Source organism: Etheostoma spectabile, chromosome 19 (genome assembly GCF_008692095.1).
Source record: "Etheostoma spectabile isolate EspeVRDwgs_2016 chromosome 19, UIUC_Espe_1.0, whole genome shotgun sequence".
NCBI lineage: Eukaryota > Metazoa > Chordata > Actinopteri > Perciformes > Percidae > Etheostoma > Etheostoma spectabile.
This window is the reverse complement of record NC_045751.1, coordinates 6,796,789-6,811,350: the sequence shown is the minus strand read 5'-3', so window position 1 is coordinate 6,811,350 and position 14,562 is coordinate 6,796,789. Positions and strand designations below refer to the sequence as shown.

The following is a 14,562-nucleotide window of genomic DNA, read 5'->3' as shown; positions in this document are numbered from 1 at the left end:
AGAGGGGGTAGTTTTCTGTGGGGGCATGCTTTTGTGTGCTTCATACCTGGCAAAGAAGCTGTTGATGTCTCTCAGCAGAGAGATGTTGCCGTCTGATGTCTTTAAAATGTCCAGTTATTTTTTTAGTGTAGCTGCATTTGGCTAACCTGATGCCACAAAACAGGTTGGCTCTTGCTGTTATCAGGCCAGCTGCATCCCCAGAGTTGCTGGCCCTCAATAGCCCTTGGACCTTTCCTGTAAATGTGCTGTATTTATATAGCGCTTTTCTAGTCTTAACAACTACTCAAAGCGCTTTTACATCATACAGGAACCATTCACCATTCACACACATTCATACACTGTGACCGAGGCTGCCGTACAAGGTGCCACCTGCTCATCAGATAAACACTCACACACATTCACACTCCGATGCGCAGCATCGGGGGCAACTCAGGGTTCAGTGTCTTGCCCCAAGGACACTTCGATTGAACCCCCAACCTTCCAATTGGGAAGCAACCACTCTACCACTGAGCCACAGCCGCCCCTTGTCAGCCATGGCTTCTGGTTATTCCGTGTTGTGATGGTTTGGGTGGTGGTTAAATCAGCATTGCATTTGCTAATGTATGAAGTGACAGTGTCCAAATACTCCTCAATGTCTGTATGATTGTTATAGGTAGCTGCCTGCTTAAACATGTTCCAGTCAGTGGTGTCAAGGCAGTCCAGAAGTGCAGAAGATGCCCCCTCTGGTCCCACACACATAGACACACACATACCTGCTTCAGAACTGGATTGGTGACTTTCACCTTTGGTCTGTATGCAGTTATAAATATAATAATGAATATTAGCATGACACTGATATGATCAGAGGGGCCAATGTGGGGGAGGGGGAAAGGCTTGTATGCACCTCTGTGTGAAGGGTGTTACTTTCTCTTGTAGGAAATGGGGGGAGATCTGCGTGGTTGAAGTCCCCAGCAATGATGAAAAATCTGTCTGGGTGGGCTGTCTGTTGCTCACTGATGGCGTTGTAAAGATCCCAAAAGGCGTCCACTCTATCAGCATTGTTGGTGGTGGGGGGGGAATATAAACAGCAACAAGCAGAATCACTGTTATTTCTCTCGGCTGATAGAAAGGATGGCATCTTCTCTTGGGTCTTAGCTGACAATTTTGTGCAGCTTTCTGAAAAAGTGAAAGTGGCACTTTTCTATTTGGAAAGAAACAATTCTTGGGTCTGGAGAGGAAAATATGTGATACATCCTATTATGTATGTTCTTTCTCTTATTTTCTATTTTGATATGCCTGTCTAAATTCATATATATTTAATATTTTGTCTCATAGTTTTTATTTATACTTTAGAAACACATTTCTCTTTACAAATATTCAAACCCACTCCGGAGGCTCTCCAGCTCTCTTCCTTTTCAGCTGAAAGAATTTAGATACTTTTAGCATACTTTGTTATACTTCTTTTGTCATCTGTTTTTAAAGCCTTTCGATCCAAGTCACATCAAAAGTCTTGATCAGCAAAGTGCCAAGTCAAGACGCAAGTCATACAGGTTTCTGAATGATGACCATCACAATTATGAAGTATTTAACCCTTATCCTTTCAAAACAGTTTGAGCACATTTTAGCTTCACACTAGTTGTTTTCGATGCAATTAAATGAAACTTTATATACTTTTATTACATTAAGATGTGGACCAGTTGTACAGTATATGTAATTTATATTGTATACATATATATATATATATATATATATATATATATATATATATATATATATTTATATATATATATATTGAAAGTTGGGCAAATAGGCATATTTATTAGATATTAGTTAAAATACCTGGCACAATACTATTGGAAAACATTCCAAATGAGTAATTGGAAGTACATCTACACAGAAAAAAACTGCTGTTTCTGTTCATTCTTGGCAGAAAATATGGCTTTAAACGCATCAAATATAAATCTTAGGAATTTGAAAGAAACCAATCACGACAATACACTGCACAAAATTCAGACCTGCATGAACATCAATGATTGTAATCAGTTACGTGTAGTACCAGGTAAATATGGTGTACTATAATAAGTTGTGTGGTTGCAGTGAGGCAAGTTATTACACTCATCAAAACATTCTGAACATAAAGGAAATAAGTAAAGTATACATCAAGCTCATTTGGAATCTGAGTGCCATTATGTTATTGTTAATGCTTTAACATTTTACTGAGCAAAATTGATCAAATCTATTCCTTCAAGTCCTTATATAAACCACGTGCATCAAGTCGAGTCCAAGTTTTAGGTCTCAAACCTTATCAGTCCACTCTTCTCAGCATTACCACTTTATGTTGTGTTTATGCATACCGGTATGTGTGTTGCATGATTTACACATTTATCCTTGTGTGAGCAATACTCCCATTTCATAACTCACCTAAATGGCCCATAATCACAGGAAACAAATGATTATGATGCCCATGGCATCTATAATTTCTAAAATTATCCTATTAGTATTGGGGCTCGCTCGAGGGACAGTTGTAATTATTAACTTTTCAAGTGGTTCCCAGGTAAGAGAAAACACATCTTATTCACGTTCCTCCAAGAAATGAGTCCTTCCTCTTCTTTTAAAATCACTCAATCCTGAGACAACCCTCAATTGCGGAGCTAAAATGATGCAATGTGATGTGCTGAAGTGGCCAAAGAGGTTAAATTTAAGTTGCTACAACACAAGGAAGACGGATGGTCTGAAACATACACTGTTTATATACAGCATACATTTGAGAGTTATACTGGATTTCTATATGATGTACAGTAGTTCTACTTTACTACACTGGTCTACAACTCTTCAGGGTTTGGTTATTTTTCTATAATTTCCACCAAGGCATGCACCACAGTGAGCTGTATCTGTTTTAGAGCCTTTTGTAATCCTAAACTAAGAATATTACTTGATACACACTATCAACTAATGGTCTTAGTTTAGGATTACACATACAAAAGGATCGTATCCCCTGCAATCTCATGAATGTATCAGCTAGATATCTATTGTTGTGTTTTAAGTGAAATCAAAAAAAAAAAAACATAGTCAAGGTTAACAGCTGGTAACATAAGACATCAAATGATAAAAACGTTGTTGAGTTCAAATTGAAATGGCCCAATTCATTTAAAAACCTTCTTTAAGAATAATTCTTTTTTATTAGGCTGTTCTGGAATGTGCTTTCATCTAAGGCAACTCTGTCAATACATGGCACTCCACAAGGACAAAATCGACTGTCTTACATTCAGTGAGAAATATGGTTTCCCTCAACGCAGTAATACATTGACTTCTCTGTAACATCTCAGTGAGTGGCTGTTGAAAGAAAGCATTGACCTGATCACAATGACTGCGGATACACACTTGTACCATACAGTAAAATCAACAGAGGAAGCTGTTTTGTTTATGCTTTACAGATTACACCACTGTTGTTATCATTGAGATAGTCACTTCAGAAAATAACATGGTTTTCAACCCTCATCTAAGGTAACGTTTTTTTTGTAAAATAAATGGTGTACTGCATGCTGTATGGCCATATGTAATAGACATATGAACGCATTAGGGTCCAGTTAACTATATGAGCTTCCACAGTGCGTCCAAGAATATGTACTGTAACATATTATGTTAACCCCGTGATGGCAACAAATGGAAAAAAAGCTACACTACATGGCTGATAGAGGTTTATTGAGGCATGCACTTACCCATGATTTTAACATGTTGAGCAATGACACACAGAAGCTGAAAGCTTAATTAAGCTTGATGTCTGGAACAGTTCAAAAGCTTCTTTTACATAGGCAAAAGTCTAAGACTCATGACAAAGACAAAGTTCACAAAGAGTGATTGCATGTTTGGGAGTTTTAAAAAGCAGCCCCAAGAAAAGGTTTTGAGTGAGTTACGATATCAGTCTGGGTCTTTTAAGAAATCAATGTAGTTAGCCCACAGGGCCAGTACTGGCACGTCACATGAGGGGTATGTTTGTGGATGCTGATTTGACCCAGCCATTGCAGACTTGTTTATTTTTTTAAAAAATTATCTTGAACAATCAGCAATGTTGCTAGACAAAACCAAAAAATTAAAACCACAAAATAAAAAAAATTACATTTCTATGTTTCGGTCTATTCTTTTCTGTATTGGTCCAGTAATGATTTCTATTTTTGAACTGAATGAGCTATGGCTCTGTTTGATGTCATTGTTCAGTCCATTCCATAAGGTCACTCCACAAACTGAAATACACATGCTTTTAACAGTAGTTCGCACAAGAAGTTGTTTGAACATACAATGTCCTCTTCGATGATAACCCCCATCTACTTTTGGAGGAGATTCATTGAGTAAGAGATTGATGGAGGATTGTTTCAGATTGAGATTGATTCCGTTAGAAGAAAGATGTAAGTGAGCACGCTACAGGCTAACCCTGGAAAGACGCTACCACACATAAAACACTATTGGAGAGAAAGACTGTTTATGAGTATAGAGCCATTTTCTTGTCTTCCAACCATGCTACTTTTGTAAATACATCTTTTAAATCCTGAACTACACACCAAGTTGCGGCGGCGAAAACAACAAGAGACGCTGGAACTGCTCGGAGCACTAAGGCAGGCTGTCACTCCCGACGACCTAGCAGGCCCGGCTCTGGAATGTGAATCAAAATGCGGCTGGCTGAAACAGTTTAACACAGCACAACCCCCCTCTAAAAGTAGGAAAGACACTCAACCAGGCCACCTTAGTCTCATTCTCACAATAAACGCAATACACAGTGGGAGGAGACAATATAATTAATATTACAAGATAGGTTAGCCTTTAGTAGCAGTGTTTTGTTGTTCAACGCCCAGGTTATCCTTCTAACAGCAAAAAGTAATTTTGATGAAATCTGTGCGCCTAGAGGATGTCCAAGTCAAAATTACTGCACTCTATCAAGGACAGAGGCACAAACCAAAGAGTAATGGCACCAAGTTTGGTGTTCGTCTGCCAGAGTGGATTGAATTATGTTCCATAAAAGTTTAATGGGATTTCAGCAGACCTGATATATTAAAGGAGGGCTGCAAGACTGAGCTGCTGCTTTGGTCCTTCCTAAGCTTTCTGCTCTCTGTACCATCTGAGACTGGATTACTGGGCAGGATGCTGGCAAACAGCTGAGTGGACACAATGTTTCAAGGTTTGGACTTTGATTCACTGACTGAGGCACGTTAAATCACGTTACTAATGTGTGTGTTTAGTGAAGGTCCACAACTTACTATAGGGTCAAAATTCCCACTTAAAACACAGCCAGTCCAAAGTTTACCTCTCATTTTGGCCTCCAATACCTAAATGTTTCTGTGTTTAATTAGCTTGTTTTTTTCACTAAGCCACTTAATGATCCACTTTTCCTCATAATCGACAGGCAGTTTATCGATACAAAAACATCCTCTGAATTGATATTTCTTGGTAGTAAATAGTTGCTAGAAACACATAGGGCCTACTGAAGATCTGCAATTGTGACAAAGCTGTCATTGAACACACAAAAAAGAAGTAGGCCTCATGAAAATTTTTGAGTAGATGAACAAGTTCTCCTTGCATGCTTTGATTCAACACACTACATACACTATTATCTTTGTGCAAATGCATATTAATAACAACCAGTGGTAAAGACTGCATGTCAAGGGTGTTCATGGATGCTAAAGGCTGCTATGGTATTTGAGGATGATTATTGATTATTGTGGACTTTTCTTATTGTTTTCTGTTTTTTTAGTACATGCCATACCCCTTACTATTTTAAATGCATTTTCCTTTTAAATACACTTTTTTTTATTTCCAGTGTGCAAATATATTCTGAATTAATGTATATTTTATAGAAAACACTGTTGCAACATTTTGGTCAGACATTTCTGAATTCCTCTCAGATTGTCTTTGGCAATTCTTCATACAATTGCTTGCCTGTCTGGCCTGACTTCTGATGTGCCTCATTCACATCCAGAGGCAGGGAGTCCCAATTTAACCTGAGGCACTGTGGCTAGGTAATCTGGCAGACTTGTTGTTTAAGAATTGTATTGTGTACAGGACAGGTAAAACAAATATACAGAGCATAATGTTTTAGATATTGTCGCACAACAAAAAATCTTCAGAGCATAATGCAGAAGTTGATTACAGTGTGTCACAGACATTTCAAAACATTTGATCAATCCTTTTTCTGTTGTAGATAATGCAGCTGGATTTGAGTTTCATTGCTTTTTTGTCTCAGTTAACAATACAAATGGAACACCACAATACACTTTACAGCACTACAAAGTGCTAAATGTTATATTTGTTGTTTTTACTTCTATGCAGAAGAGAGAAGTCTCATTCCTAGGTGGACAGCACAGACGGAATATTTAAATATCATGCCGTTGTAAAAGCATACTACTACTGCAAAGCATGCAGCAACACATGCATCTGTACTGCTGAAAACACTTTGCAGAATCCCCAAGAATGCACTGATCTTCAGCCCTGTTTCCATGATTCATGCACTTACTAGTAGGATGGGTATATGAAGTTTGTAATCAGGAGGCCCAAACTAACATTTTCTCTTTAAGTCACAAGCCAATATTGTCTTAAATTGTCTTAAATCAGCCAAATGCTAAATTTCTCTAAAACATCAATGCAGCAGCTTTTCCATCATGAAATACTAGAAACTGAACTAGTTGTGACTATGTGCTGGAATCTAGGTTGCTCCATTGAGGTGGTTATCTTCTGCAGAATCACTTAAACGAAACCTCTTGATCCACTGATATGAACCATATTTAACTGCAGTGTACAGTGTGTAGAAGAGGTGGAGAACTCCTCCTTAAAATATCTGTATAGCACACGTCAAAAAGAAAATGGTCCCATGCTTCTTCAATTCTTATTTTGCCTGTGTTCATATTGCAGGACAGGGAATTTGCATTTTTCTCATAGATTAAGTTGTTTTAAGATTTCAAGACAAGTCTCACAGAAAACCTACTGCTGAATCAACTCGTCCAAAATGCTTTATCAGCTACACCTACTACAAAAAGCTAAATTTACTGTGAAACACTGCAAAAACAGATTCAAAGACGAAACAATTGCTGTATATATGTACAGTAATTAATATCCATTCATAACTAGGCAATGGCTACGCCAGAATCATAGCGTCCTTTCGTTTGGCTTATCCTGGCAGCTAGCATAAGCAGCAGGCCAGTGGCCAACTCCATGCTGTAGGACAGCCAGGCTGCGGTTAAGGACCATCCGAAGGACACGTCCACACGGGCAAGGTTCTCTGGAGACACAATACGCTGGAACTCCACCATGGCCAGGTTTGAGTATTTGATGTAGATGCTCACCCCCGACAAGGTAAAAAGACCTGTTATAGTGCAAAGAAACAAACAGATGACACCATTGGGAAGAAAAACAAATCCTCCAGATTTAAAGACATACTCTTGTGCCTGTTACATGGAAATGGATCCATCTTGAGGAATTGTAATGAGATCTCTAGGCATGAGACCCTTGATCCAGTTTTTACAATTGATCATTACGGTGATAATGCACAACAACAAAAAAAATCCTTTTCCAACGTTATTGTCTTTGCTTAACTCAAAGGATTGTATTAGATAACATAGACTAAAGCCATACATAGAAAACAGTTAGTAAAATCTTAAAGCATTAACAAATTTAAAAGCCATTACACAAATAAACAATGATCTCATTCATATGCTAATTGATTCAGCAAAATGATTTTAAATACAATTTGAACATATACTCAACAGGAGGAACCTGTGATATTGGTTTGATGGTTTTATTAGGTTTCTTTTTTGATTCCCAAACAGACTTAAGGTAAAGTTTTTAAAATTACTGCAGAGGTGTGCTGACAAAAACAACACACGACTGACTACCAACCCCGAATACCACTATGTGCACAATTTAGACTGACTTTTAGTGTAGCAACATGGAAGGAACCACAACATACTGAACAATTACCTGCTGCAATTAACCAGTAATTGATTTGAAATCACAACTGTGGACTTGTCTCTTGATGTCTATCATGTAGCGTGGCTAATTGTCAGACAAGCAATTGGTAGAGAGATGGAGAGAGAGAGAGCGAGAGAGAGAGAGAGAGAGAGAAAAAGAAAGAAAGGATAGCAAGTACAAATGTCATACACAGTGCTATAGGAGGTACAACGGGTTCTGCAGACCTGCCTTTCATAGAGGGCAAGCAAATCCTCTGTTGCATTTCCACCTGGTATTAAAATCCAATGTGAGTGACTCAGTCACAAGTGGACAGCTCTGAGTACGTGTGTTTCCAGCCGCTGCATTGACAAATCAGACTCACTGGCGTTTAAATAGCAAAAGAGGAAGTAACAATGTAAGAACATGAATGTCTGTAGTAATATCCTACATACTGTATTTGTAAAATCTGGGACACTTATAAAACTAAACAAGAGGTTGTTATATACCGGCAAGTGCCTTTTCAAAGACAGTTGGTGATATGAAAAGAGCAGGCAGCACTGGAACAAAAACAGTGAGACAGAGTTTTCACCTTTAGTTCTTCTCTACAGTTGATCCATTTTGTGTGTAGTCATCTGTGTGCAGTATGACTTCACTTGCTTTTTATGTGAGGTCTGAGCTCTTTTTGCACCAATACCACACTAAGGATTTGTTCATTGTGCTTCCCATACCAATTTTAAAGTTTTAATGGAGTGAAGGTAGTTTTTTAAAACAAGCTCAAGTTGCAGGGCTGCAGAATCAGACCTGAGGTCATGTTAATCAGCAGTGCTGTACATGACATAAGTGTTCAGAATGGATTTTCAAAGACATATTGACACATGGCTCAACATTAAACTTGTGTTTGCATATAGGTTACCATCTGTCACTTTTGGGTTTGATTTAGCTTGTGTCTAAAGGGGTGTTTTCTTTTTCACTGAAGTAAATTGAAGCACAAAATTTTTAGCAAGATCGCTCATCTGCACCTATTCAGAGCGAATTGAACATCCCTTCTTCTACTTTGTGTGCTTCTCTATGAATGGTATCCATTGCTGGTTCAACTCCAATTTGTGTTTTTTCATTTTCATTTGTAATGGCTATATTTGCTAACAACTGGCACTACTGCCAGAGTGCTAGTTGTTAGCAAGTTGTTGCCATTTGTAATCATTTCATCTGAATTAAAGTTATTAGACTTATTCTAAATTTATCTCTCAAATAGAATCAATGGTTGTTAGCTGTTCTCAAATAGACATAATGTAAATAACTATATAATGCAAATTTCTGCACACTGATTTGCAGTTCATCTCTTGAAACTAAAACTTTTTGACAATTTATCAAGGTAAATTCTATTGTGTCACCTGTTTTAAATCAAATATACTAGTGCACTGATTGCTGGATATTCCACACAGGTGTATCATGAATGGGCCGATTGCTCGGCCTGTGGTATTGCTGATGATGAAGTACAAAGATAATAAATAATTAATTAGACTTCAGTCTGGATTGTCATACCCAAATTCATCATTACTGAAGGTGAGTAGCTGGAAGCATTTTATGTGTGTTCATTTTGCAAAATGCATTCAATCATTGGATTTTTTTTTCCCATAACACATTGATTGTTTGCTCTATTTGCTTTAAATGAATAGTATGACATTTTGAGAAATTAGCTTTGTTTACTTTCTTGCGCACATTGAGATGAGATTGATACCACTCTCAAATCTGTCCTTAAAGTACAAGGCTATAGCTAGAAGACAATTAGCTTACCATAAGGACTGGAAGCAGGGGGGAAACAACTAGCCTCTCACTGTCAAAGCATCTGTCAGATAATCTGCCCACCAGCACCTCCCACAGATCCGTAATTTACAAATTATATCTTGTTTGTTCAATCAGTACACAAACAAAAATGTAAAAATGACAATGACATGTTTTTACAGTAAGTTACATGCTGGAAGTATTTCTTGGCCAGCTTCATACTTAGTCAACAGATACGAGTGTTTCTGATCTTCAATGAACTATTAATTCAAGTTATTTTGTGTTATGTGAGCCATTTAAGTTCTAGTTCCCTCACAGATAGGCTGTCCTGCTGTTCAAGCAAAGGAGAGAGTTTCACAGAATAAGCAATTCCCATCAGCAGAGAGAGAGCCATCTAATTGTCCTGAAACAAGCAATTATTTTTTTTAAAGATTATTCTTTGGGCTTTTCTGTCTTTATTTGATAGGACAGCTAGGTAAGAAAGGGAAGACATGCAGGAAATCATCACAGGTCAGAGTCAAACCCTGGACTTCTGCGTCAAGGAATAATCCTCAAAGTATATGTGTTCCTGCTCTACCCACTGAGCCAACCCAGCCACAGGAGCAAGCAATCCTGAGACAAAGCTGCACGAGACGCACCAGAAACAGTTTGTGCTTAATTGCTACTTTTGCACTAACACTGAAGTTGCCATATTCCATAATGTTGTGATCTGATGTATGATAATAAATGAGGCAAATACATTTTCATTATTGAAGTTAACTTTTAGTGTGCACATTTGAATGTTGTTTCATCCAACTAAAGAATCAGAAACCATGTATTATTTCTTGTCTATTATCTCTCTTGTAGGAAGTTGTCTTGTGGAAGTTCCATAAAATGATTGGGCTTGACATTCTAACAAAGATTAAGCATGTACTACATGGTTCTTTTGTCCTTTGATAAACATTGACATTAGCTTTTGATTAATGTTTGTAATTATGTTTTTTAAATCAATATCATAGTTTTATGATGCTAAAAAGGGTACCAGCTTTTTAGCCAGGCAGCTGAAGACCAGCTCAGCGGACAATCAGTCCATGCGCAGCATCTAGGGCTGAACAACAAGAACCAAAGTAACGGTGACCTGCAGTTTAAAGAAGAAGTAGGGTGAGCAAATATGGGCATTTTCACTGATTAGAATTTAGAAACTGTCCTGCAGCTTTTTTGTTGTCCAATATTGTGGGACATTTAGACAGCAAAACTAAACACTATAGTTATAAACTTGACAGATGACGCTGTCTACTGCAGCAGCTCTGTAACTATGTAATTCACATTTAAGAGACCATTATTAATATTTTCCTCCTTAATTATTATTTCATCCCCGCTATTAATCAGAATGTTAATTTATACAATCCAACCGGCCTGATATGTGGATTAACCACGAGGCCATGAATATAACTATATACTATATATATTACCGCAGCCTACCACCTCCCGTTTCCCCGTTATTCTGTAAAGTGTCATTGGGTTTTATGATAGGTGCTATGCAAATAAAAGTTATTCTTATTCTTATTATTATTCTTGTTACAAACTGTTCACACCAGTGTACAGCGTTGTTGTAGTGTTTGGTAAAGGGCGTCAACACTGTCATTTAGCATATGGGAGTCTGGTCTCTTACAGATGGTTGTGCTCCTAGAATTGCGTTGGAGTGTCTTGAATCAATCCTGTTGTTTGTTTATCACAAAATGTGACAAACGGATTGAAGAAAGTGACAGACATCTTGCACAGAAGGTTCTCACCTGTTTAAAAGTACCTTTCTCTTTATTTCCTTTATAAAATCCACATTTCCACCCTTCTAATATCAGGGTAAGCAAAAAGATCTTTAGGCAATGCAATTAAGTCAACTGGGATAGTGAATGTCAATACAGAGATATGTATTATGAGGTTGCAGATTCTATCTCTAATAACAGTCTTCTCCATTGGCCCTCGGTCTAAGTAGGTTCAAATGGGATTTTGTAGTTGCCTTAAGTCAGAAGTAGAGCAGAAGTAAGAGTGAGCAGTTGAAATTTATAGACAATATGCCACCCACACACTTTTTTTCTGTGCTGAACATCTTACATAGTGACTTAACTAAGCAAAGGATTTGCTTTACAGCAGCTTACATACAAAGCACAATTAATTTGCCACAGGCCCAAAAAAAAGAAACTTTGGCGTGGACTTACTGCAGAATAGAACGTAGGATGCTGATCCAGCCAGCAATTTGGGACTGCTGGCTAACGAACTGACAAGTCCAACGATCCATCCGAACACCAGCAGGACCAGGCTGAGGGGCAACATGATGACCACCACCTTGTGCAAGCCTTCAAACACAAATGCACATACAAAGACCCCATGGTTATTGCTCTTCCTTCATCCTTCAAGTACCCGGATGTCTGTCACAGTAACTTGAAACTGAATTTGTGAACTGAATTTGAATTGTGAGAACTGAATGCGAAGATAAAGAGAGTTCAATTTTCATTGATGATCATATTTTATTGGATTTCAGTTCCAAACAAATAAATTCAATTTCAAACTATAATATTCAGATTCAGTTTTTCAATGCAATGAGTCAAATTAAACAATACACTTTCAAAATTATGTGATTCAAAATCCGTTTTTCAATGCAATTATTCAAGTTTAGCAATTCAAATTCAAATATAAATGAGTCAGCACATTTAAACAGCACAGCACAGTTAACATTTCACAGCACAGTTAAAATGGATACCCTGCTGAGTTCAACCTATTTGCAAAAGCAGTTGAGATTTTCAGATTGATTTCTACTCTACAGGCAGACATTCTGATTGTCAGTTGGGTATAAAAATCAACTTGAAGAAGTGTTGAAGTGTTGAGATTTGCATAAGATAGCTTCTGTCACAGTAACCAATTTATTACTGTATTTCATGGTCCAACCTGCAAAGAGGGATGGTTTCAGAAAACACTATCCTTTGCAAAAATGTTCATGTTTGCTTAGATTTTCTCACAGCATATTGTTGCTTGTAAATGTAATCTCTTCAGCAGCCAACTACATCTAAACATTACATTTGACAGGAATCATTGACTCAGTACTTTAAAGCCACCTCATGTTCAACTCCTAAGCCAGTTGATGAGCAAAACCACTCACCAAGAAGGTGCCTTTCCACTTCTGACAGGCTGGACATATTTGCTGTGAAAGAATGGATGACTGAGGTCATGTTTGTTCCTGAAAATGTCAAATGAAAAGGTTATTAATGACAAGATGTGCGGACAGAGCTGAAGGTATAGAAATTTGCCGCTGGATACCAAACGTCTTTAAATCAGAATTGTAAAAATAACAATCATTTTAGAACTCCAACACATTGTTTGTTTAAACTGATCAAACCAATTTAAGTTGTCTCTGTATAACATATACTTTGTATTTCCTTAGCCTTGCATATGCAACAGTTTTGCACCTCTGTGCAGAATAAAGCTCAAGTTGCTGCTTCTGTGAGTTTAGCCAGTGCATTAGATGATATACCAATATTGTGTCAGTGCATGTTCCAGTTTTATGTCAGGTGCAATGCTTCAAACATTATTTGTTATTGGCATTTGCTGTATGAACCAGCAACACATTCTACCTCAAACTGTATAGCCAACAAGCAGATTATATTGCAGCTGTGTGTCCAAGAATATCCTTTTTAATCTTGTTGTAGCCTCCATGCATGTTCACCTGCAGCTGCCAGGGTTTGATACAGATGTGTGAGGGGTTACAGTTGCTACAGTTGTTATATTTATTATAGCCTACTCTCTGAAGAAAAAGTGTAGTTTCAAGAATCTCATTGTGGAGTTAATTATTCAGCTAATAACCCGTCTGCCTTGCCTTGACTGCTGCTGACAATGAACATGGCTATGCAGTAACATGACAGAGACAGAAACAGAGACAAAGCGAGAGAGAGAGAGAGAGAGAGAGAGAGAGAGATGATCCGTGAACACTGTATGGATGTTTAATGGCATTACATGTAACAGTTTTTTTCTTCTTCTTTCAAAATTACAGACGACCAATAGCTTACTGGAATTTACAGGTGGCAACAAGTTTTTTTTAACGTGGTTTGCGTTGATGCCACATGATGAAGGCTTCCCACAATTATCCCACGGTGGGAAGCCGCAAATAAACTCATTCAGGAAAAATTAGGGCTGTAGCCTATTTTAATAAAGCTGAGCTCACACAATACAGGCTACTTGAGTATAAAGACGTATTCCCTCTGAATGAAAACTCAGAAACTACATGCTATGTAGGCTTAAATTGAGTTTACATACCTTCATTAATTCTCCACAGTCCAGAATGTGAACTTAGGTCCTCTGAACATGAGCAGTTGGGTTTGTTCATATCGACGATTATGTACCAGTAATCAGTCCCGATGGCCACAGCGAGGAGGCTAAAGCTGAGCAAACCTGTAAACCCAGCTGTAACAACCACCAATCCGTACCTCATTTTTCAGTTCAGTGCAATAGTGCTATTTATATTTTTCTACACTGTGTTCTGAATCGACAGATGCGCGATGGGTAAACGCTCTCGCTGGAGCCTTGCCTGTAAAGTGCTGGTTCTCTCTGGCAATCACGGTCCTAAAACGTAGTTAACATTGGGAACTGAGCAAAACACATGCCATTAGGCTAATTGTTTACTTTAAAAGAAAAAAAAAAACACTACAAATAAGAGAAGATAGCCTGGTACGCGTCTCTCTCGGCACCGCAGTTACATCACTCTAACAGGTAATGTTGCCTAATAGCGCTCTTAAATTGATCCACAGAGTTGAGACGATAACGCCACACTTTCGGTGCGCAATTCAAAAATAAAACCGCGATCGTGTTTTGAAGCTGCTTACAGTTTATTTTTTGATGCAA

The 14,562-nt window shown here is 37.9% G+C and overlaps 1 protein-coding gene across 1 annotated transcript; it reads right to left on the bottom strand.

Moving 5' to 3' along the window:
* Positions 1–6,047: 6,047 nt before the first annotated feature.
* On the bottom strand, positions 6,048–14,174 carry LOC116669422 (transmembrane protein 235). The gene is made up of 4 exons (XM_032499303.1): positions 13,978–14,174; positions 12,827–12,904; positions 11,889–12,026; positions 6,048–7,327 (listed from the first exon to the last, which is right to left on the bottom strand). The coding sequence occupies exons 1-4, from the start codon at positions 14,150–14,152 to the stop codon at positions 7,089–7,091; spliced, it is 630 nt and encodes a 209-aa protein (XP_032355194.1). The 5' UTR covers positions 14,153–14,174; the 3' UTR covers positions 6,048–7,088.
* Positions 14,175–14,562: the final 388 nt, after the last annotated feature.